At 38.2% G+C, this 24799-nt stretch overlaps 1 protein-coding gene across 1 annotated transcript in view; it reads left to right on the top strand.

Moving 5' to 3' along the window:
• gli2b (GLI family zinc finger 2b) overlaps window positions 1-24799 on the top strand; it is a 91319-nt gene that overhangs the window by 54654 nt on the left and 11866 nt on the right. The window contains exons 4-9 of the mRNA XM_017478493.3: window positions 2970-3163; window positions 6920-7123; window positions 15287-15488; window positions 16711-16900; window positions 18448-18558; window positions 22153-22290. Coding sequence (XP_017333982.1) covers window positions 2970-3163; window positions 6920-7123; window positions 15287-15488; window positions 16711-16900; window positions 18448-18558; window positions 22153-22290 — 1039 coding nt within the window. The remainder of the gene's footprint in view (window positions 1-2969; window positions 3164-6919; window positions 7124-15286; window positions 15489-16710; window positions 16901-18447; window positions 18559-22152; window positions 22291-24799) is intronic.

Below are 24799 nucleotides of genomic sequence, written 5' to 3'. Positions count from 1 at the left end.
GGTCAGGCCTCTTGCGGTGCAAGATACTCAAGAGCTTCTACTTCAGCCTTGGCAAACCATGTCTTTATGGAGCACACGTAATGGCATTGTTATGTTAGAACAGGTTTGGGCCCCTTAGTTCCAGTGAATATCTTAATGCTACACCATAAAAAAGACATTTTAGGCTTGACATGTGTGCTTCCAACTTTAATGCAACAGTTTGGGGCCCACACATGGGTGTGAAGGTCAGGTGTCCAAACTTTTGCCCATACCTGTATAGTGTAGTTCTATAGTGGGAGCTTAGAACAGTTGGTTTCTGATGTTTTCTGTTTTCCTGGTGCTTTGCTGTAACTCCCAGGTTTGATGCCTCAGGACTTGAATCTTTCCTTTTTGTAGGAAAATTAGAACCATTGATGCTGGGGAAAAACTGTGATTTTTGATTTTGGGAAATGAAATTAAGTTGGTGCTGTAATTTGTAACAGATCTGATTTTGTGCCCTGCAGCTAGCATTTTATCCTGCAAAACTTTACAGCTCATTTTCAAGAATTTCATTTCGCCAACTGAAATCATACAAATATTTATTTGTAAAGGCTCTGCCAGGGCAAGGCACATTTTGTTTATTCGTTGACATCACACGGACTAATTCAAAACACTCTTTAGGAAATGCTTTTTGCACAACACTCTCTCTGTCATTTTCCAACATTAAAATTCAAGTGATCGTGTTGTTAAAACAGGGTGGAACATATCCCAGCCACTAATGACTTATTGGCTGGGGACCAATTTAATAAAGTTTAATGATGTCAAGCTAGTGGAAAACCTGAACAGACAGGATCAGTTCATCGATACAACATGTCTACTGTGTCAGACAGTTCATAAATCGAGATGCATTCCAGACGAGGAGCTGAATGTCATCATTCTATGACATCCCTGAGATTCCTGAAAAAGAGAGACGGTTTTGCTTTGGAACTGAGTTTTTTTTTCTCTCTCATGTCTCCTGGACGACAGTCACACGAGATGATACTGTAGACAGGGAAGTTTGATAGAGTGCTGGGTGCTGGACTAGAACCCGGTAAGTTTGCTCAAGACAGATAAGATCATGCTGAAGCCAGATTTGTTAGATCAGATCCATACGGAGGATGTTAGATTAATGTTGTCGAGGGGTTGGGAGGCTGTGCCTGGCTGTGTGAGTTTAGCTGTCTGGCATGCAACACTGGAGTCTTTTCAGTGGGCCTAAGTGTATGCGCAACCCGGAAGCCTTCAGAAAAAAAAATTGTGGAAGTCTGTGGCCTCTCAGTGGAAAGTGAAGGGGTTGAGGTCAATCTCATACCAGTACAGAAAGTGAGGACAATGTGAGACACTTTGTTGGTATCAAAAGAAATTCTTACTAGTATTTGTCAAAGGGTTCCACAAATGTCTTGGATAAGTACCAAAACTTATTAGGTTTTAGTATACTTATTTATACTTATTAGGTTTTAAACTACTAGGTTTTAGTATCATAAGGGTTACTACTTGAAACCCTCTCTATGGAGAAATGAAATGGAGCATCTTTCATGAAGTTTTCTGGACAACCTTTCTAGGTTTAGCTACAATGCACTTCATTTTTTTCTTGGGCTAGAAGACAGAAAAATTGAAGGAGCATACATGAAAAGGTTCGACAACCAGCTGTTTTTGTCCTTCAGTCTGAAGGGGGTCTCACAAAAAGGCTCTTTTTCTTTAATTCTGGCCAACTGGTGTGTTCTGACCCTGTGGGGATCAGGCATTCGACGCAAATCTCAGCCCTGTGCAATGAAAAGCTTATAAAACAGCCCAGGAGACATGTGGGCCTAAACCGAACAGTTTCTTTCAATCCAAATGAATATCCTACTGGTTCTTTGTGTGGTCTGGGAAGCATCAAAAAGACGGTGGGGTTGAAAATCAGCCACAGCTAAAGAAAGAAAGAGATGATGGGGGAGTCGAGTGACTGCAATCCCTGGCTGCCTTAACTACAGTGCAATCATTTCCTTCTCAGAGTGGGGGAGACACAGAGAGACAAGGAGAACTGAGATGCTTTGTGTAATGAAGTTTGGCATCTGAGAAAACTCTGTTGCTTTTGTGAGCTGAAGTCCAGATATCAGAATCGCATGTTCTTTGGATAAACCCTTTTTAATCTGGACATCTCTGTAAAAAGACATTATGTCAAACCAAATGTAATTGGATCAGGGTTCTTGGGAGAGGATTTTACAATCAGGGCCGATAAGGATAAATTGTAACCAGATCTGTAGGCAACTTTTTCATCCTGAATAGTTGCTGTCTGGTGCTTATTCATATAGTCTTTCTATGGCTAGAAATGCACTTTCTTCCAATTCTAATTATCTTCTACTTTAGCCTATTATATGGTGAAATAAAGGCGAGTCAGCCATAGTATTGCTGAAATGAACTAAAAGTGGCCAAGTTTTCCCAAGTGCAAAAAGGAGATGTTTGAAAAGTTGGTTGAGATTTGATTTTTCAAATAAATAATAAGCTTCTAAATAGACCAGCCACTGGACCATGATTGACACTCAATAATATGACCCCAGATCTGCTCTGAGTATCACAAAAATCCCCCCACTGTAGGCTTGCATGTTGAGTCTAAATCTATACCAAGATCTCAACCAAAGACCAGCAGATATGACCTCATTTTATTTAATGAAGCAGAGACACGGTAGATACTACATGAGACAAGTCAGCCTTCATTCAGGATGAGACTTGGGTCTTACTGCTGGATTTATGTAGTGAAGATTACCTCAAGCTGAAGAGCCAAACATGATCCATCATATACCTCAACCTCAAGCCTTTGCCTGAACCTCTCCTAGGAGAATTTTACCAGAGTATTTTTTAAACATCCTTTGACACAAAACTCATAGCAAGATCATTCTTTCTTGGCCCTAATTGTTTGCAGATGATGGTTAAAGATGGTCTTATTCGATGTTGTAGTGCTTATTAACCAGTTTCTTCGTTGTTGTTTTTCCCAGAGCTCCAGCGTTAGGGAGTCCGGTTATCTCTGATATATCCCTGATCCGGCTCTCACCAGGCGGCCCGGCCGAGTCGCCCTTCAGTCCCCCTCACCCCTATGTCTCACCCCATGTGGAGCACTACCTGCGCTCGGTCCATGGCAGCCCAACACTTTCCATGATCTCAGCGGCTCGTGGGCTCAGCCCTGCAGATGGTGAGCACACACATACACACACACACACGTTCATGCACTTTGTGTGAATGGATTGTAACTCAGTTTGATTCAGTTCTGTAGCATGAGGTTGGCTCACTTAAATTTAAATTAACTTGTGTTTATTTTTTTAGGGGTGTGCTAGTATGGTCAATTTTAGTTTGTTTTGGTTAGGTTAGTTGAGTCAGTTTTGTTTTGTTCTTCATTTCTATGTAGTTAAATACAATTCTGTTTAGTTCAAATCTGTGTAGCCAGTTTCTGTTCGGTTTGGGTTCTGCTGTAGTGTAGCTAGTTTCAGTTCAATTCAGTTCAGTTCCGCAGAACGAGCCAGTTTCATTTCCGTTTAGGTCAGTTATATTGTAGTGTACAAGTTTCAAATTAATTCCAGTTTTATTGTAGTGTGCAAGTTTCAGATTAATTCAGTTTTATTGTAGTCTACTAGTTTCAGATTAACTTCAGTTCTATTGTAGTGTACAAGTTTCAGATTAATTTCAGTTCTATTGTAGTGTACAAGTTTCAGATTAATTCAGTTCTATTGTTGTCTACTAGTTTCAGATTAACTTCAGTTCTATTGTAGTGTACAAGTTTCAGATTAATATCAGTTCTATTGTAGTGTACAAGTTTCAGATTAATTCAGTTCTATTGTAGTCTACTAGTTTCAGATTAATTCAGTTCTATTGTAGTGTACACGTTTCAGATTAATTCAGTTCTATTGTAGTGTACAAGTTTCAGATTAATTCAGTTCTATTGTAGTGTGCAAGTTTCAGATTAATTCAGTTCTATTGTAGTGTACAAGTTTCAGATTAATTCAGTTCTATTGTAGTGTGCAAGTTTCAGATTAATTCAGTTCTATTGTAGTGTGCAAGTTTCAGATTAATTCAGTTCTATTGTAGTGTGCAAGTTTCGGATTAATTCAGTTCCACTGTAGTGTACACGTTTCAGATTAATTCAGTTCTATTGTAGTGTGCAAGTTTCCGATTAATTCAGTTCTTTTGTAGTGTACACGTTTCAGATTAATTCAGTTCTATTGTAGTGTGAAAGTTTCTGATCAATTCAGTTCTATTGTAGTGTGCAAGTTTCAGATTAATTTCAGTTCTATTGTCTGGCATCCTTCCGTCTTCGGGAGACGATGGTGTAGCATCCGTTTCAGGTGAATTTGTGCAAGTTTCAGATTAACTTCAGTTCTATTGTAGTTTACCGTTTTCAGTTCAATTCAGCTCAGCTCTGTTGTAGTGTTGCTAGTTTTAGTTCAATTTAATTTGGTTCTGTTCTAGTGTGGCCAGTTTCAGTTTAATTCAGTTCAGGTCTGTTGCCTTGAAGCCAGATTCAGTTCAATTCAACTCAGGTCTGTAGTGGGGTACCTAGTTTCAGTTCAATTCATTTTGGTTATGTTGTAGTGTAGCTGGATTCAGTTCAGGTCTGTTCTGTTGCAGAATGAGTCCATTTCAGTTCCGGTTAGGTCAGTTCTATTGTAGTGTAACCATTTTCAGTTCAATTCAGTTTGTTTCTGTAGTAATGTATTAAGTTTCAGTTTAGTTAAATTTAGTTCTGTTGTTGTGTAGGCAGTTCACATTAAATTCTACTGTCTTGGTAAATCTGTTTACCATCAAATCAGTTTTCTTTTTTCATTCTGGGTGTGTACATTATGTAATATATTATGCAATATACTTTAAATTTGTTAAACATACCACAAGTAAAACTTTGAGCTTTCCTGCCCTAACATTTCCTATTCGAATGCACATTGGAAGATGCTGAAAACAAATAAAAAGCATGCAGGCAGTTAAGTTTCCTTTGTCATTGACACTTTTCTCTGCAGAACTGAATTACAACAACAGGGGAACAGGCCAAATAGCAAATAAATCAACTTTTACAGTCTGTCGACAGTAATGGGTCTGTGCTTTAAAACTTAAATAAGCAGCACACAGGAGATTCTGACAGCAATAAAGCTGGAAAGCAGTAGCGAGAGATAGTGGATGGTGTTTTAACTTGTAGATAGGTGGATATGGCCTTGAATGTGAGATCTGTAAATGTGACATCCAACATCCTATTAATCCTATGCCATACTAATGTCCACAAGTGTTCAAATATGGATCAGTGTACAAAGAAATTCTGCAATGGAGTTCACAATTTTTTTTGCCCCAACACATATGGAGGAGTATGAGATACTGCAGTTAAAACACACTTAGAACTAATTGTGAGAAATCAGTAGTAATGTTTTCAATGAGGCACCCAATATGTTCACACACATACGCACACATATGAGCACATACTTCCAAACGCATGTATATCTCTAAGGTCGCAGCAGGAACTCCATAATGCCAGTACGTTTTAACTGTATGCAAATGTGAACCATATGGCAAGCTGTGCTCATGGTCTGTATGACCAAGTGAGTGTGTAAAGCAGATTTGGCCCTCACACACTTATTGGCCCTGACACTTTTAACAGAGCTTTACTGAGTGCAGATGTTAACAGTGCATTGCTGTTGTAGCTCTGAGTTTCTGCTCTCTCCATTATTTCCACTGGACGGCTGTGTGCAAACTTGGGCTTTATGTTTACCTTTTTATTTTATTCATTTGGCAAATGCTTTTATCTAATGAGACTAGTGAGGCAGAATACAATCCAAGAATAGAGCTGTTAAAGGAGCAGACAGGAATTCAAGTGGTGTGAGACTACAAGACATCAACTGACCAAAAACAAGTGCAAATAGTAGGGAAGCAGAGAGCGTCATGTGATCTAGAACCAATTAAAGAAGCAGTTTGTAATTCTGTCTGTGATTAAAACTGCAATAAAAAAAAAACCCTAACAAGGCTCCTCTTTCTCTCCACCCCATCTGTTAAAATAAGGAACTGCTATTCCAGCTGGGGGACGGAGCTTATTTCTGGGCTGGAAAAATGTCAATAGAAGCCTGATACAAAGAAACTAGTAAAATCCATTGCCTGACAATGACAATTTTTCAAAGAATTTATGCAACAACAACTTTATTAAAAATAATTATTATTATTATAATAATGATATTAAGAATAATTATCATCATCATTATTATTATTATTATTATCCATCCATCCATCCATTTTCTATACCGCTTATCCTTCCTTCAGCGTCACGGGGAACCTGGAGCCTATCCCAGGGAGCACAAGGCGGGGTACACCCTGGACAGGGTGCCAGTCCATCGCAGAGCACAATCACATATACACTCACACACCTATTCATACACCACAGACACTTTGGACATGCCAATCAGCCTACCATGCATGTCTTTGGACTGGGGGAGGAAACCGGAGTACCCGGAGGAAGAACATGGTAGAACGGGTAGAACAGGCAAACTCCACACTCACAGGGCCACGGTGGGAATCGAACCCCTGACCCTGGAGGTTTGAGGCGAACGTGCTAACCACTTATTATTATTATTATTATTATTATTATTATTATTATTATTATTATTATTATTATTATTATTGTGTCTGTCTATAAGCATACTTAAAAAAAAAATACAAACTTTCCCTTTAAGACCTTTAAATAATCTTTAAAATGATTTCATACAATTATATATAACATCAAGGATTTGACTTTTTTCAAGGATTTAATATTAAGTCCAGTTGCCTTTACTTATTACTTTTGTAGACACGCGTGTACACTGTGTAAGTCCTAACAGTTTACGAAGTAATACTTTGCTATCATATTGCACGGTTTTGTGTTAGTACTGTATGTAAAACTGTTTCTACTCTCTCCTCTCGTTCATCTCTCTCATACCTTCTACAGTTGCCCATGAGCACCTGAAGGAGCGTGGGCTATTTGGTCTTCCTCCTCCCCCTCACGGAGCCAGCTCAGCTGATTACTACCACCTGATGGCAAGTCACAGGAGTCCATATGGAGATCTGATTGCAGCTGGATCCACCACTGCTGCTGCTGCAGCTGCCGCCGCTGCTGCTGTTCACCTCCCGGACTACATCAACCCGATGGACAGTGAGTTTCAGCCCATGAGGGAAAGAGTACATATGTATGAAGGGGTTAAATATGAATTAGGCATGAATCACGTTAACGTAATGTCCAGTACGATGACATTTTAAGTAACAGTGCAAGTGTTAAATTATTCATTTATGGGAAGATGCTAGAATAATTGACTAGTAAATTTATCAAACATAATAATTTATTCACTGCATCAGTTTTGCTTTATTCTATTAAGAAATAGCTGAAAATGTCACCAGAAAATCTGAGCTGGTATTGATCAAATGGCAGGCAGATGTTATTGTGTCATAAAATGTAGTAACCAATCACATTTCAGTACGTAAATACAGGCCAGGCAATACTGTTTTACTTGAAGAGAGGGAGGGGTGAATGTGTGGTGGGCTGGGGATGTTTCCTATTTGTATTGTCATAGAATCTGGATTTCTCTGTGAATGCAAACGTATGGAAACTTCTTCAGATATGGTGTTTTGCTGTTCAGTTTCATATGACAGAAGTCATGTGAAAAGGTACTAAACCTAAGCTTGGTATATGGTATAATTTCCTATGTCTTTGTTAGACTTAATTGTTTGACTTTTAATTTTCACAATTAAATATTCTAAAAAAAAACATTAGGTCAATAAGAAATCGCCTAAAACTTCAGATAACCTTCCTGGGAGATCTATGATAAACCCTAACGACACATCCTTTTAAAAATATTCCCCTCACAAGTGACTTAAGGTGACTCCTACATGTGCAGTATTTTCCCACTGTCACTGCCAGTGCTCTCTGTAAACACACATGCTGCTCTGACATTTATAAGAGTGTTTCCCTCTGAGGAAAGTGAGTGTGTTTAACATAATGAATGCCTGCTTTCATCTCTCACTTCCTAAGTCACCTTAAAAGGGGACCGGCGTCTGGAGCACAGGCCAATTCTTTCAGAGCGGTTCTCAGAGCTGTAGCATGCCACAGCCGTTGCGTCATCCATCAACGTCTGTTTAATGAAACTAGCCATCAGGACTCATTGCATGACCTGAAATGGAGATGCTAACCAGGTAGTGGAGATGGGAGATGGCTGTGCTTTTCTCAGCTGACACGGGCACCTAGAGTCCTGGGAATTGTGAAAAAACCCAGATGAGTTGTTCACCTTTTCAAAAGTTGTTAATGTTTTGTTCATTTTCCCATCAGCCTGTCAGTTACAGCAAAACTTCCAAAACAATGGTGAAGAACTGGAAGTAAAAATTGTTTATTTAAAATTAGTATGCCATAAAACACAGTAGCTCACTAACCCTGTGCATTACTGAGCAAATATTTGTTCAGCCTTTACCGTCAGCCAAACAGTCAGCTCACAATAACAAACAGCAACTCAGCTTCCTCCTGCTTCACCTCGCATGGGGTCTCAGGCCTGCTCTCTCTTCATTCCTGTTTCATTCTGACTGTCTCCCTCTAACCTCAGTCACATGATGTGTGACCCCAAACAAAACCCTGACCTGTTCAACCCAGTGGCTTAATGGCTCATTAGACTGACTTTGTCTTGATGTCCTGGTCATTCTTCTAGAGTTTGGTCTGAATGGCGCATATTCAGTATGGTGGAATTGATTGAATTCAACCTATTACGTTGGGTGGAAAAACAGACTGAGTAGACATCACTTTCTCTTAGAATGCCAGGCAGTTTGTATTTTGTAAGCTATCAAGAAGCCCAATGCTATAGTGTAAAGTTTTCCAACATGGCTGTGTGGTTGTTTTACCAAATTTATGGTGTCTCTTTCTACCAAGGTTCCACTTTTAGCTCCTAAAAACATGAGCGATGTCAAGTAATGAGAAGTGCAGTTAATTATCATTATTATTATTATTATTATTATTATTATTATTATTATTATTATTATTATTATTATTAATAATAATAATAATAATAATAATAATAAATAGTCTTCTTGTAAAGTACTGCACCAAAATTTCTAAAATTATTTCTAAAATCTAAAATTATTGGCACCCCTTATGGGGGATAAAAAGGATGAAATGGGTGTAGTTTTGAGCTTAACCATATGGGTCTTGTGTGTAGTTTTATTTTAACACTTTTTTTTTTAATGGTCTACTTAAGGATTGTAGGTTCTTTCTTCAAGATGCTATTTTCAATAAAAAATTGTTGATATTGATTTTAAAGAAAAATGCTGAAAATTATTGCCACCCTATAATTAATATATTTTCCTGTAATGAGGACATTCATTGGGGGAAAAACTAAGTTCTTATGAGAATCATTTTTGTTACAGTCATTTCACACATGTAATAAAATTGAGTGGTGTTTATGCAAATGAGAAGCAAAGCAATATGTTAACTTCTTTGCTCAAACAGATCAGCTTCAAAGGTTCAATGTTTATACCAAAACATACCAAAATATACTCAAATGTGCCAAAGTATACCAAAATATACCAAAACAAACCAAATCATAATAAAATATACCAAAATGTACCAAAACATACTGAAACGAACCAAAAATATACCAGAATGTACCCAAACATACCTAAATATACCAAAATGTACCAAAACATACTAAAATATACCAAAATGTACCAAAACATACTAAAATATACCAAAATGTACCCAAACATACCAAAATGTACCAAAACAAACTAAAATATACCAAAATGTACCCAAACATACGAAAATGTACCAAAAGATACTAAAATATACCAAAATGTACCAAAACATACCAAAATATACCAAAATGTACCCAAACATACCAAAATGTACCAAAACAAACTAAAATATACCAAAATGTACCCAAACATACTAAAATATACCAAAATGTACCCAAACATACCAAAATGTACCAAAACAAACTAAAATATACCAAAATGTACCCAAACATACCAAAATGTACCAAAACATACTAAAATATACCAAAATGTACCAAAACATACCAAAATATACCAAAATGTACCCAAACATACCAAAATGTACCAAAACAAACTAAAATATACCAAAATGTACCCAAACATACCAAAATGTACCAAAACATACTAAAATATACCAAAATGTACCCAAACATACCAAAATGTACCAAAACATACTAAAATATACCAAAATGTACCCAAACATACCAAAATGTACCCAAACATACCAAAATGTACCAAAATATACTAAAATATACCAAAACATACCAAAATATACCAAAATGTACCCAAACATACTAAAATATACCAAAATGTACCAAAACATACCAAAATGTACCAAAAACACACTAGAATATACCAAGATGTATCCAAACATACCAAAATGTACCAAAACATACTAAAATATATCAAAATGTACCAAAACATTCTAAAATATACCAAAACATACCAAAATGTTCCAAAACATACTAAAACGGTGGCACTACTTGTATTGTTCTCTGCTTGATATATCGCTTCGCTTGTATTTTCTCATTTGTAAGTCCCTTTGGATAAAAGCGTCTGCTAAATGAATAAATGCAAATATACCCTGGCACATTTTGGTATGTTTTGGTACATTATGATATATTTTGGTATACTTTGCCACATTTTGGCATATTTTATTATGATTTGGCTTGTTTTGGTATATTTTGGTATATTTGGGGATGTTTTGGTATATTCTGGTATGTTTTGGTACATTATGGTATATTTTGGTATGTTTGGGCTATGCTGTTCTCCTTCATGCTGTAGTTTCTCATGGGATTTTAGGAAAGTTTGGGTCCTGACACCATTCCACTGTTCTTTTTTTAATGGGAATTTCGCAGAGTTTTTAGGTATGTGAGGGTTTCGGCAGGTTTTTAGCGGTCTCTGTTGACATAAATCACTAAGGTTGCAGGAAGAGGGGGAGGCATGGAGCAAGCGACGCCCAGCTCTCCATTTGGCCATTTATCAAGGGAAGTGGCACATTAATAAACACATCTCCCCTGAGGTGAGGGCGTAACAGAGACAAATATGAGTGCCAAGGCTGAGCATCTCATGTCCCACACACTCCCCCTCACCCCCATTAACGCCATGCAAATACCATAACAGGCTCACTATAAAGGCCTCACGTCACAGCAGTGTGGCTAGCCATATAATCTTTACATACACACATCTGTAAATGTGTACTCTAGATCCATCCTCTTAAAAGAAAGCGAAATCACGGCTAATGTAATGTCTGGTGTGCACGAATTCTGATGGTGTCTTAATAATTTGGGATGCAGCTTCTAAAAGTTGTTGGTGCTAAACGTCTGGTAGGGGCCCAAGTGCCGAAACGAATGCTTTTATAATTACACAGAACCATTAGCTCATGCTAAAAGTAATGACCTTCACAGCTACAAAGCTGGAGGATTACTTATTAGCTGTGAGCTCAGTAGGGAATGTGTATACACACACACAAACGCACTCACAAACACACACACACACACACATACACACTTACAGAGGAATGGTTTGTGTAAGCTTGCTTGTGTTGGCACCAGATGTGATGGAATCATTATGGACGTCCAGTTGCCAGAGCTTCTGGTTACAACCCCTAATCACACACACATACTCACACATGCGTTTGCCAACACCGGCACTAATGCCTCGCACCTGTTGAGTTAAAACAGAGAATTTTTCACTTTGGAACACCAAACACACTAACCAACACCTTTAACCTATACCCTAGAAAAAAACTTGTTTTCCTATAGCTCTCCAAACAAGACCTTAGGTTACATTACATTATATTATATCGCAACTTTAGTAATAAAAAAGCCCAAATTTTCATTCTTTTAGCTGAATTTATAGCAACTATTAGTCTGTTTGTGTCATTAGAGTTGAAGTGAAAATGTTGCTCTCTGGATGGAGACCCAGGAACTCATTTCAGAAGATTGCACTGAATGCTCAAAAAAAAAAAACCTTAGCAGTCCTGATCAACATGAAAAAATTGGCTGCAATGTAGTGGCTCTAGTTTATTTATTTATTTGTATATTTATTTATTTTTCCGTGAATCATCACGGCTTCGGTAGCACTTTGTTGTGGCCAATCACATCCATTTATGTAAATTATTTAGCTGGAGGCAGGAAAGTTTTCACAGACTTTGTTTGATTGTTTTTAATTTATTAAATATTTACCCTCTGGTCTGATTTCTGAAGTGACAACATGGCTTGTTATGAAAATGTAAAAGTCAAATAAAACAGAATGTTTAAAGACAATTGGACAGAGATGTACGTTGATACACCGTTTCAATTTTATACAAAATAATAAAAAACAAACAAGCACAGACTATTAATTTACAGCTATTATTATAAATAACATTTTAACTTGATCATTTTTCAATCTTATCTGCCATTGCTTTTTTTTTAATATTATTCTTCATGAACACTTCGAATTTTGACAGAGATCATCACAACCCATTATACATCCATCCATTTTCTATACCGCTTATACTTCTGGGTCAAGGGGAACCTGGAGCCTATCCCATCGCAGGGCACAATCACATACACATTCACACACACACTCATACACTATGAACACTTTAGACATGCCAGTCAGCCTACCATGCATGTCTTTAGACTGGGGGAGGAAACCGGAGTACCTGGAGGAAACCCCCGCAGCACGGGGAGAACATGCAAACTCCGCACACACAGGCCACGGTGGGAATGAAAAATGAAAAAAATGAAAAAAAATTTCAGTCACTTTCTGCAGTTGAATTTGGGATGAATCACGTTCACACACTGGGGTTCACCTCTCACAGGCAGTGATTTGGCAGATGTCCTTATAATACAGAGTGACTTACATAAGTGCTTTGTATTATCTGTCAAAATCATATCTTCATACTGGCACAAATACTACAGGCCAGTGTCTAACAGTACTATCATAAACAAACTGTAGAGTGGCCTAGATGTGCAAAACATGTTAATGAAAATCACAGCAGCAAATCAGAAAATGGAACAGTAAGTCTAAACATACCACAGCAAATCAAAATCACAACAACAAAACCAAAAAGCAAAAAAAAAAAAAAGCAACCACAAACACAACAGAAAACACGACAAAAGCAAAAACACAACAGAAAACACAACAACAAAACCAAAAACACAACAAATTAAAAAGAAACAGAAAAACACAACCACAAACCCAACAGAAACTCAGAAAGTGCAATGACAAAAGCAAAAACACAACAGACAAAACAACAAATAAAAAAAGAAAAACAAACATAATAGAAACTCAAAGTGCAATCACAAAACCACAAACAAAACTGAACACACAACAAGCGCAAAAACAACAAATAAAAAACAAACGCAACCACAAACACAACAGAAACTCAAAAAGTGCAGTGACAAAAACACAACAGAAAACACAATAAAATCAAAAACACAACAGAAAACACAACAAAAGCAAAAACACTACTGCGAATGTACATGTTTACTGACACACTTGTGAAAACATTTGTCATTGAGTTTGCCGCTGTGTTTGTAGTTTATGCTGTTAGATTTTTATTGTGTTGTTGTTTTGTTGTGTTTTCTGATTTGCTGTTGCGTTTCTGTTTTGCGATTCCAGCCCAAAGTAAAACGCACCAGGTTTCGACTTTCGACTAAAGTCAGACTTTCGAAACACTGCATATGTGAAAGCTTTCTTAATAGAGACACGCTTACGCCAAAACAACAAACAAACGTTCGGATCATTTTACCCTTCAACGCGATGTTATTAGAATGTCGCCCAAAAAAAATAGACAAAACAACCTCATGGCAGATTGGAGGATCTTGGAGCCTAACATGCCCAGAACTTTAAGTTCCGCTAACCTAAAATTGCTGGCTGCGATAAAGACGATAAAGAAATTTTCCATAAATATTCCACGTCTACGCACACACACACAGACGAGAACGCACCTGCTCCGTTTTTCCTCCTTGTTCCTTTTTTAAATTCTGACGAAGCCTATAAATTGCCCTCATTATCCAAACCGATAGACGCCTGCAACAGTTGATAGTTATCTAAATAATTACAGTAAATTATAGGCAATGATTAATCATCCATGGTCAAATCAGAACGAGGTCATTGTGAGTTTGAGATGAAGCTGATAAAGACACTTGATTGCACTATTTGGCTTTGCTTCTTTTTTTTTTGGCTTTTTTTGTTTTTGGCTTTTTTATTATTTTTTTTTTTTTACATTTGAACATATCAGAACAACATTCCTTCATGGTTGAGTGCGATCCCGGACTCACGTGTTACGTTTTGTTGTGTTCTCTTTCCAAAATGATCTGTGCTAGTTGAGTTTCTCAGTGTCGGCCTCCAGCTACAGTATTAGTGAAGACACAATCTCTGGCACTTATTGATAGGGCTGTGCTATATTCCAGGGAGGCTGGGTGTCGGGGAGAGAGTGCGCAAGCATCGATCACACTGTCTCACCTGGCACACGTGCTCCTCACACTCTACCCAAAATAGCACGGAGGTGGGCCGAGTGGGGAAATGACACAATGCAATCCGCCACTGCAGCGACTCCATGGATTTCTCCTTAGCTGGAGAGACAGAGAGAATAATAGAGAATAATATTTCAGGATTAGTCAATCAGAGGCTCCCATGGTATGGGACGGCACACTTTGGGAAGAACGGCTGCTATCAGCTTGATTCGGGAGTCAGAGGAATGTGGGGATTAAGGAAAATAGGTTAGTGGGAATAATAGTGGATAAAGTGATGAGGGTTGTTGTTTATGGGAGGGAGACGTGGGTGAAATTTGCTTAGCCACGAGCATCAGATGAGGCGAGGAAGTCCACAGAGGCAGAGCAGAACCTACTGTAAATCAGAGTGGGTGTGGTCAAAAATGTTCTTTTATTTGGTGTATTTTGGGGTTTTGTAAAATATGATCCCTATCACGATGCCCCAAAACACTGGAAAACTCTGGGGGGATAAACAGCGGTAGAAATGGTCGGACTGTCAGGCTTTGAGAGTTTCTTCAAGCTCAGCTACATCACTCCAGTTCATAATTGGTATCAACATTTAAAAAGAAAGAAAAAATACCGTTTGAATGACTGTTTTGTTGCATCCTGCAACTGGGACTGGGATCCCAGTCCTTACGCAAACCTCTAGTCTCAATCAGATGGCCTTTTTAGCTTCCTACAAAGAAATCATACAACAAACATGTCTTGACCTATCAAAAATCTTTCCCTGAACCAGGCAATTAATATAGATTACTGTATGTTAAACAAATTCCCATCATGTGTGTCTGTGTGTTATACAGTGTCGCGTTTTCCCAGTCCACGCCTCACACCCAGGCTGAGCCGGAAGAGAGCTCTGTCCATCTCTCCACTTTCAGACGCCAGTATTGACCTACAGACTATGATCCGCACTTCTCCTAACTCTCTAGTGGCCTACATCAACAACTCGCGCTCCAGCTCGGCCGCTAGCAGCTCGTACGGCCATCTCTCCGTCGGAGGCATCAGGTAAAAGCGCAGCCGTGATCATGAATCACTCATCCCACTATCTCACGCAAATTTCTCACGCAATGTTCCATTCAGGTCAAATTCATCCGCTTTAAATGTTGACTATTTAATGTACAGTAATGTGCAGTTTCTTTAATGTACATAATACAGGAATGATATTGAGGTCTTTTTAACATGGTATAAGAGATGTAAGGAATGAAACCCCACAGCAGTTTGGGAACGAATACAATTTTATTTGACAAAATAATCAATTCATAGTTACATTAAATGGTGTGCAACATCCGCAAAACAAGTTAGTCCCTAGTGAATTTTTCTGTTAGGAGATGTTTGTTTAACATTCATGGAAGGAGTCCCCAATGTCAGCACTTTGTAATGATCATAAAGTTTTGCTGCGTGTTTTTCCTTAATTTGTGATGCAACTTGCAGAGGTTTTTTTTTTTGTGCTTATTCGCGGAAAACTACTTGAATTGGTGAAATTGCAATCGCGCTAAATTGTTTCGCAGTGATGTTTGTTGGGAAAAGAGACCTTTTAGATGCACTCATGTTCGACGCGCGTGAATCGGAGAGGGCTTTGATTGGATGATCATTGCGATGACGTCATATTCCACGTCTTGGCCCAAATCTGCGGTAATTTTGAAAAATTGCAAAATACTGGAGGAACTGATGAACTCATAAAAAGTACGTTATCATTTTAAAAATTTGTAATATAAAATGTAGCAAATTACTGCAGGAAAATAATCATATCGGGCCACAATACACTACCATGTCCTAGATTATTTTATAATCTATAACACCACAACCCCAAGTGCTTTATTCCTTACATATTTTATTGTATGCTGTCTTTTTGGTACGTCCACAAGTAAGTCAGTGCTGAACTGATGGTATTTAATCCTGTTTTCTTTTTATTCATTAAAATGCTGAATGAAAACTGAATTCACTTTACAGCTTTACATTTTGGTCGGTGTCTGATTTTATATACGAATTCTATAGACATTTTTTTTGTCTTTGCTATCCTACAGAGTACTCATTTCCAGTCTGATATCTCTATCTGAGGCTCTGTGTGTATGTCTGCAGTGATTTATTGCTCATTATGCTGTTTGTGACAGTAACGTGAAATATGGCGTTCGTGTATTGCGATACAGAGATGTGGGCGAAGACAAAGTGGAACGAGCGCTTATCCCTGTGTATTTTGTGTCTTTTTGTATTTATCTCTATCTTTCAGCCCTTCTTTTCCTTTCCATCACTCCATCAACCCAGTGGCATATCAACAGCTGCTGTCCCATCAAAGAGGCCTGAGCCCTTTTGGACACACGCCTCCCCTCATCCAGCCTTCTCACACATTCTCCTCCAGACAACACACGCTCGCCGGCTCGGGACTGAGTGTTAGCACACATAATGAGGCTGAGACTAAGGTACTGCTAATGCACACACACACATACATATATATATATATATATATATATATATATATATATATATATATATATATATATATATATATATATATATATATATATACCAATACTAACCCAAATACCAAATAGCACATCTGGAACTTTTGGTACTGAACCTGGGGTTTAGGTTTAGCCACACACACACACACACACACACACTCGTACCACTTTCTCCCGCTTCCTCACAGTTTGTTCACAGTTTAACGAGCTTTTTTGTCATGTCATGGAGCTTTTTTGTTTTGAGTACAGACATGCCGTGGCAGTAACAGGAGTTTAATAATACTCTTAATAAAACATCAATAACAACAGTATAATGTTAACAATATTAAACATACACACTACTTCAACACTCCATGCTGTTTGTTCTCAGTGGACGAAGTGCTTATATATAAGTCTGTAATATATAAGACTTAACAGAAGTCTGACCCTCACGGAGGTCACGGGGGGCACATGTAACATCTGTAACATCTGTAACAGCATGTTTAGAGTGTGTTCTTTAAATTCCCATTCCCAGACCTCTGTAGTGGCTTTCATGTGTTTGTTCAAAAGAACTTATCATCATATCTGTGGCCTAAAATCCCCTTGAGTTTAAGTCTCTAATTCCTGTACACAGACTCCCTCAGTCTGGAATACACACACACACACACACACACACACACACACACACACACACACACACACACACACACATACATATACACACACATACTTGCTGAACTAGACCTTTGTGTAAAGCCCAACTTTCACATTTAGCTTTCACTATGTAGTGGTGGGAGGGGTCTGATGATAACTTTTTAAAACTATGTCTAAAACATAGAGCTAACGGGCAAGTCCCAGTTTAACAATGTCGGCCACTTACTTACTCGTCAAACTAGATACAGAGATGTAAAAAAAAAAATGTTTCACCTATTGCCTGATACAGTGCTTACAGATCAATTTCTAACTATTTTTGATGATGTGCCACTTTGTGGAATTAATTGGCTTTAGTTTCTGGTTTCAGCCAATGAGTTCAGCATGTGTGCAGTTGCTTTCCTCAAATAGAATGAACTAGTCTGATAGCCATTTAAGTTCTAATATAAGTCACCCAAGAAAATTTGATGAACTTTTCTGTCAAATAATAAATTGCTTTATGTGGCGGTTCCATGGGTGTCATTTGACGACCAAAAAATGGCTTAAAGCACACTACATTTTAACTCTCATGACAAAGTCCAGATCGTATGAATGTGCAAATTAAACATTCTTCTAGTTCTTTCCCCTAGTAAAGAAGTGCTACTTGGCCTGCATTTGCATTCTAGATACTAATTGGCTATTATATTTTACGACACATTGAAAACTTGCCTTTGGTATTCTGTACTAACTTTTTTCTTTTTCTTTTTTTTTTTCTTGTAGATAGTTTCCTAAAGGAATACAGCAATGACCATGACAATTTTCACCTCATTTATGACTTTTGGGTTAACTTAGCATACTAGACAGTTCTGCAACTTCTCTCCATCTCTCCCCAACAGAACCCGAGTGGTGACTCTGCAGTCAGCAGCACAGTAAACCCAATGCACACCAAAAGATCAAAGGTTAAGCTGGAGTTGGACAGCTCTCGGCCTCTCTCACCCTGCTCACCGGTAAAAACCTGTTTCTCTTCTTCCCTCTTAATGTATCTTTCTTGTTTTTCACCTCTAATCCAAACATGTTGAGGTTTAATCTGTGGGCTAGAGGTGGATGATATGGCACTATGTATGGTGGCCTGGGAAAACCGTTCACATGGGAAAATTTTGCTGTTGTAATATAATATACAGTAATATACAGTTTTGAATAGAGCTGCAGTCAAGACCCCCACTGTCAAGTCCAAGCCCATGACTAGCTGAAATTTAGTCAAGGCTAAGTCAATTTCGAGTGCAAATGGCAGCGAGACTGAAAACTATCCAATCCCTTTCCAATCCAAGCTTTTACTTCAGCTAGCTGGCTTCATTCATGCATTGTGCCAATGATTAAGCTGTTTTCTAAAATAAGGATTTAGTTCAAACTTTAGTTCAAAGTCGAACTTTGTGCATGCAAAAAGAAAAGACAGAACAAATGTTATTTTTGGAAACTTTTTGTCAAGATCAAGACCATATTCAGTAAAACCAAAGCCCAAGTCAAAGTTCTGTACAAATGCCAAAGAATCGAGGGAAGTTAATACAGACAGACTCCAGAACTACAGGCATAGTTTTGAAAGCTTCAAACGTAAAAATTCTGACGGAGGGAGCATCATCACGCTCACAAGGTTCCAGACATCTTTAAGCAGATTAACTTTTTATTACATCGTCTGGTAAACTTGCTCCTTATCTGATGTGATCTTTGCAGGAAGTTTGGTTAGGTAAGATTAGACAGAAAATAAAATTATATCCAAATAATTTGGGCCGAAATGTATTTATTGTTTTTTTTGTCTATATATAAAATACAGATTGTATGTGTGTGTGTATATATATATATATATATATATATATATATATATATATATATATATATATATATATATATATATATATATTAGTTACCACAAGTTAAGTATTTCATGGCAATAAAATATCTTGAAAAGCTTTAGTCATGGCCCCAGTATATTTTCTGTGGCCACACCTTATTCAAAATAACCACCATGTCACCTCAGCAGCTCTGTAAGGAATACACAATGTTATGGTATGGTATGATAGATAATATACAGTTGCAATCAAAATTATACAACCTCCATTGGAAAACAGGTTTATTGTCAAAATGTACAGACTTTCAGCTGTTTGCAATGAACAAATCAAATAAAAGCAGTTGAAATAGTCCAACACAACGAATGCTTCAAGGGGTTTCGCCAAATTCAACTGAAAATGCAACTTATAATGACTTCTCCAGTCTCAAAATTATTCAACCCCTTTATGGCAAGCATCTGTAGTACTTTGTAGAGCATCCTTTTGCTGTTATGACCTGCTGTAATGAGATGCATAGCCAGACACCAGCTTCTGGCACCGCTCCTGAGGAATCTTATCCCATTCCTCATGATCAATGGCCTCCAGTTCAGTAATATTCTTGGGTTTGCATGCTACAACCTCCTTCTTCAAATCCCACCAGAGATTTTCTATGGGGTTCAAGTCAGGTGACTGTGATGGCCCTGTAGAATCTTCCAGGACTTCTTCTGCAACTAAGCCTTGGTGGAATTTGAGGCATGCTTGGGATCATTGTCCTGTTGGAAGGTTCAGTGATGCCCAAGCTTCAGCTTCCTCACAGATGGCATGACATTTTCTCCTAGGATTTCCTGATACTTAAATGAATCCATCTTGCCTTCCACATTCTGCAGGTTTCCAGGGCCAGCGGATGCAAAGCAGCCCCAGAGCATCACTGAGCCACCATCATGCTTGACTGTGGACAGTGTTTTCTTTATTCTTCTATCGCCAGACATCATGCCGAAAAGTTCCAGAACAGAATCCCAAAACTTCTGTGGCTTATTTATGATTTTGAGCGACTTTTCTTGTGCTTTTGGGTCAGTAGTGGTGTACATCTTGGAGTTCTGGCACGGAAACCTTCTGTGTTTAGTACACACCTTACTGTGCTCACTGAAACCTCAGTGCCTGTTGCCACCAAGTCTTGCTGCAGGTCTTTTGCAGTCATTTGAGGGTTTTTCACAACCTGCCTTCTCACAAATCTGCTTGCAGCCGTTGATAGCTTTCTTTTTCTGCCTCGTCCAGGTATTTCATATATTTTCTACCCCTAGCCAGTTCAGGTATTTCATGTGTTCCAGCTCAAGCACACCTGGTGCAATTAATGAAGCCATTGATTAGTTGCATCAGGTGTGCTTTAGACAACACCTGTTTTTCATATTTGTGCTGTTGTGAGGGATTCTATTCAGGGGGTTGAATAATTTTGAGACTGGAGAAGTCATTATAAGTTGCATTTTCAGTTGAATTTGGGGAAGCCACTTGAAGCATTCGTTGTGTTCAACTATTTCAGTTGCTTTTATTTGATTTGTTCATTTCAAACAGCTGAAAGTCTGTACATTTTGACAATAAAGCTGTTTTCCAATGGGGAAAATTTTGATTGCAACTGTAAATTTTATATATATATATATATATATATATATATATATATATATATATATATATATATATATATATATATAATATATATATATATAATATATAATGTGTGTGTGTGTGTGTGTGTGTGTATGTGTAGATAATTGCAATGTTGTAGTGTTGTTGTTCAGCCTTGGCAAAACTAAATACATATCATGAAAAATTATTGCATTACATTAGACATACATTATTTTTTTTCTACCATATCATCGACTCGTACTGCACTTTTCTCCACGGTTGACTTATTCTGTACGATTGATGGCATAAAACAGAGGCGCATCTCCTATGTGTCCTGTTACCCAGAAAAAATATTGCGTGAGCATGTGTGTGTTTTTTTTCTCGCACGCTGATCAGCGAGAGGCCAGGAGACCCCTGGGATTCTCAGTGCTCCCCTCAGCGTGAGAAAAACTCCTCCTGATAAGAGCTTTATGTCCGTTTGTTTTCTTGCTCTCTCCATCCTGAGCTCCTGTGTAAACTGTGCCAGAGCACTTCATTTTAATGAAATATTGGCCAACGGTTATTGTCATGTGAGCGCCTGTTTTCTGTTGTGCTCTGTCTCTTTCTCTCTCTCTTTCTCTCTCTCTCTCTCTCTCTCTCTCTCTCTCTCTCTCTCTCTCTCTCTCTCTCTCTCTCTCTCTCTCTCTCTACTCATCTTTTGAAAAATTTGTGGCTGCTCTCAGCAGTGGACGCAGGTTGGGGCTTGATGCATGGGGACCGAGGCGCCTGTAGTCGTCTCGGGGCCCGCAGAATTGATGAAGATAGCTCACGGGGCAGAGATAAACATGCTGCAGTCAGCATGCTATGTGTGTGTGTGTGTGTGTGTGTGTGTGTTATATTTGAGACCATATATACATCTGCTAGGCCCACAGTTTGGGTTGCAGCTAAGACGCCACACACATATTCCCACATACTCGGTTTTCATGTTTGTTCTCTTCTTCTCATTAGCAAGCCGCTGATTGTTAAATAAATGGGACTAAATGAAAGTGCAAAGTACCCTTTCTTCAATCCTTTCTAATTCAGCCAACGTGTAGGCGTCTGCTTCAGTCCTGTATAAACAAACTGAATGTCTGAAGTTCTCTGTAGTGTGTACATGTGTCTTAATACGTGCTTTCCTCTCAGGACCCGTCACCACCCGTGGACCCGAAAGAGGACGTGGACAGAGAAGAGGGCAAGCAGGAGCCGGAGGTGGCTTATGAGACAAATTGCCACTGGGAAGGCTGCAGCAAGGAGTACGACAGCCAAGAGCAGCTTGTCCATGTGAGTGTCTCAAGATGTGGACCTTTTAGAGTATAGTACGAATAGCTGAATGGTGTGTTTAGGAGAGAGCACGAGAGAGAGAAAATGTGCGATCACATACAGGCGAAAGTTTTGAATTTGAACAATTCTGAAAAAATGCAGATTGCATTTTTTCAAAAAAGTCTATATATTATTTTAAAATGCAGCACAGTGTCATGAAACATTGAAGCAAATTGTATATGCAGAGGGTAGATTGATATATTTCAGTTTCATGTATGGATTTCTCAAAATAAGATTGAATTAAAAGATACATTTTATACTATAATGAATTATCATAAATATATATACATATAATCTAGAATTATAAATTAAAATGATAAATAATAATAGATTATATATCTCTTAAGCTGTATAGAATAAATTATAACAAAATTATACAATAATAATAGTCTTAAATATTTTGAATATAATTAACATAATATAACATAATTTCATATAAATGATGTTAAAATAAATACTTATGCAAGTCGAGACGTATTTGGTGTATGAAGTTCCTCCCGTGATGGGCTAATGTAGTTAATAAATAAGTAAAGTTTAGAGTTACCAGTTTAGCATTGATGACACACTCAGCTCAAGAGACATTGTTTGGCTCATTTCTATGTAAGCACTTTCATAAAATAGAATGAGTTTGTATTACAAAGTGCAATTCTGTCTTCACTATTTAAGCCACACCTCCTACCTGAGTCTGATTCAAATGGTTTTGTTTTGGGTTTTCGTGGGGCTTTTTTTTGGTGCATTTATTAATACCATGTGTCATACGGCGTCAAAAAAGTGTTATTTGAGGTGAATGTGTGAGTACGACCCAGGGGAAGACTGTAAGTTTCATTTCTGGTTGAATTATATCTTTAAGTCTAGATGCATTGTGGGCAGATGAGTGACAAGTTGATTTTGACCTCTGACCTTTTCGCACAAGACTTTTTCCCCACCTCTGACCTGTAAAATCCCAGCAGAAATCCATAATGCCAGATGCTTCGAGTGGCTGGTGTCGTATCGGGTGGTTTATTTGCTGCTGAACTACAAAAAAAACCAAAAGCAAATAAAATTATATTGAATACAGGCAAAGTCAGCTAATATTTATCTTTATTATATACAGTGGTGCTTGAAAGTTTGTCAACCCACTAGAATGTTCTATATATCTGCATAAATATCTACATAAAACATCATCAGATTTTCAGTCCTCAAAGTAGACAAAGAGAACCCAGTTAAACAAATGAGACAAAAATATTATACTTGGTCATTTATTTATTGAGGAAAATGATCCAGTATTGCAAATCTGTGAGTGGCAAAAGTACGTGAATGCTTTTTGCCATACTTTTGCCACTCACAGATACAGTATGTGGCCAAATCAAAGTCCTGATCTTAATTCAATAGAAATGTTGTGGAAAGATCTGAAACAAGCAGTTCATGTGAAGAAACCCACCAACATCCCAGAGTTGAAGCTGTTCTGTACTGAGAAATGGACTAAAATTCCTCCAAGCCCATGTGCAGGACTGATTAACAGTTACCGGAAACGTTTAAGTGCAGTTATTGCTGCACAAGCGAGTGACAACAAATACTGAAAGCAAAGGTTCACATACTTTTGCCACTTTCAGATATGTAATATTGGATCATTTTCCTCAATAAATAAATAAATGATCAAGTACAATATTTTGGTCTGATTTGTTTAATTGGGTTCTCTTTATCTACTGTTTATGTGAAAATCTGGTGATGTTTAGGTCATATATATGCAGAAATACAGAAAATTCAAAAAGGTTCACTGTATATCTCTCTCGCAATGAGAAATATTCTCTTTTATCGTCACAAAAATTGTCTGTTGAATGGATGTAAACGTATATTTTCAACAACTTTCGGACCTGACTGTGAGTAAAATGTACATAGTTCTTCTTGTGAGCACATGAGCATCATTAACAGAGCTGAGGAGAGCAGGAATTTGTGCCTGAATACAACACCTGCAGAGAAAAGTGAGAGAAAATTGGAAATGTGATGGAGGCTTGTTCACGGATCAGCGCTCTCCTTTAGCGATGAGGTGCTGCTGCTCTGAGACTGGCCCCTGAGCTGCTCTCTCCCATAATGCACTGGTGCAACAGGGGGCAAGGCCACATTCCCCAGCATTCCAGACAGGCAGTGGAGCAGAAACAGAGTGCTAGTGGATGAGGGAGATTAGACAGAGAGAGAGAGAGAAAGAGAGAGAGAGATACACACTGGACTTCCCATTGTCCCTGCTCAGTCCCAGTGCTTCAGCTGGATCTTTACCAGATTACACACTCCTGATCGTTTGTTTATACAAGCGATACCCTCTCTAATAACTGCTTATTATGGTCTTACAGAGGAACAAAGACTTCACTGTGTGTATGTGTGTGTGTGTGTGTGTAGCCCTAGCCTTGTTATCAGAGGCCTGACATTAGCGTAACTCACTGGGCAAGCTAAGCAGATGATGGAGTGTGCACAGATGTGGACTATAATAATGGTC

The sequence above is a fragment of the Ictalurus punctatus genome, chromosome 10, assembly GCF_001660625.3.
Source record: "Ictalurus punctatus breed USDA103 chromosome 10, Coco_2.0, whole genome shotgun sequence".
Classification (NCBI taxonomy): domain Eukaryota; kingdom Metazoa; phylum Chordata; class Actinopteri; order Siluriformes; family Ictaluridae; genus Ictalurus; species Ictalurus punctatus.
The sequence above is the reverse complement of the archived record's forward strand: the minus strand, read 5'-3'. Positions and strand labels throughout refer to the sequence as shown.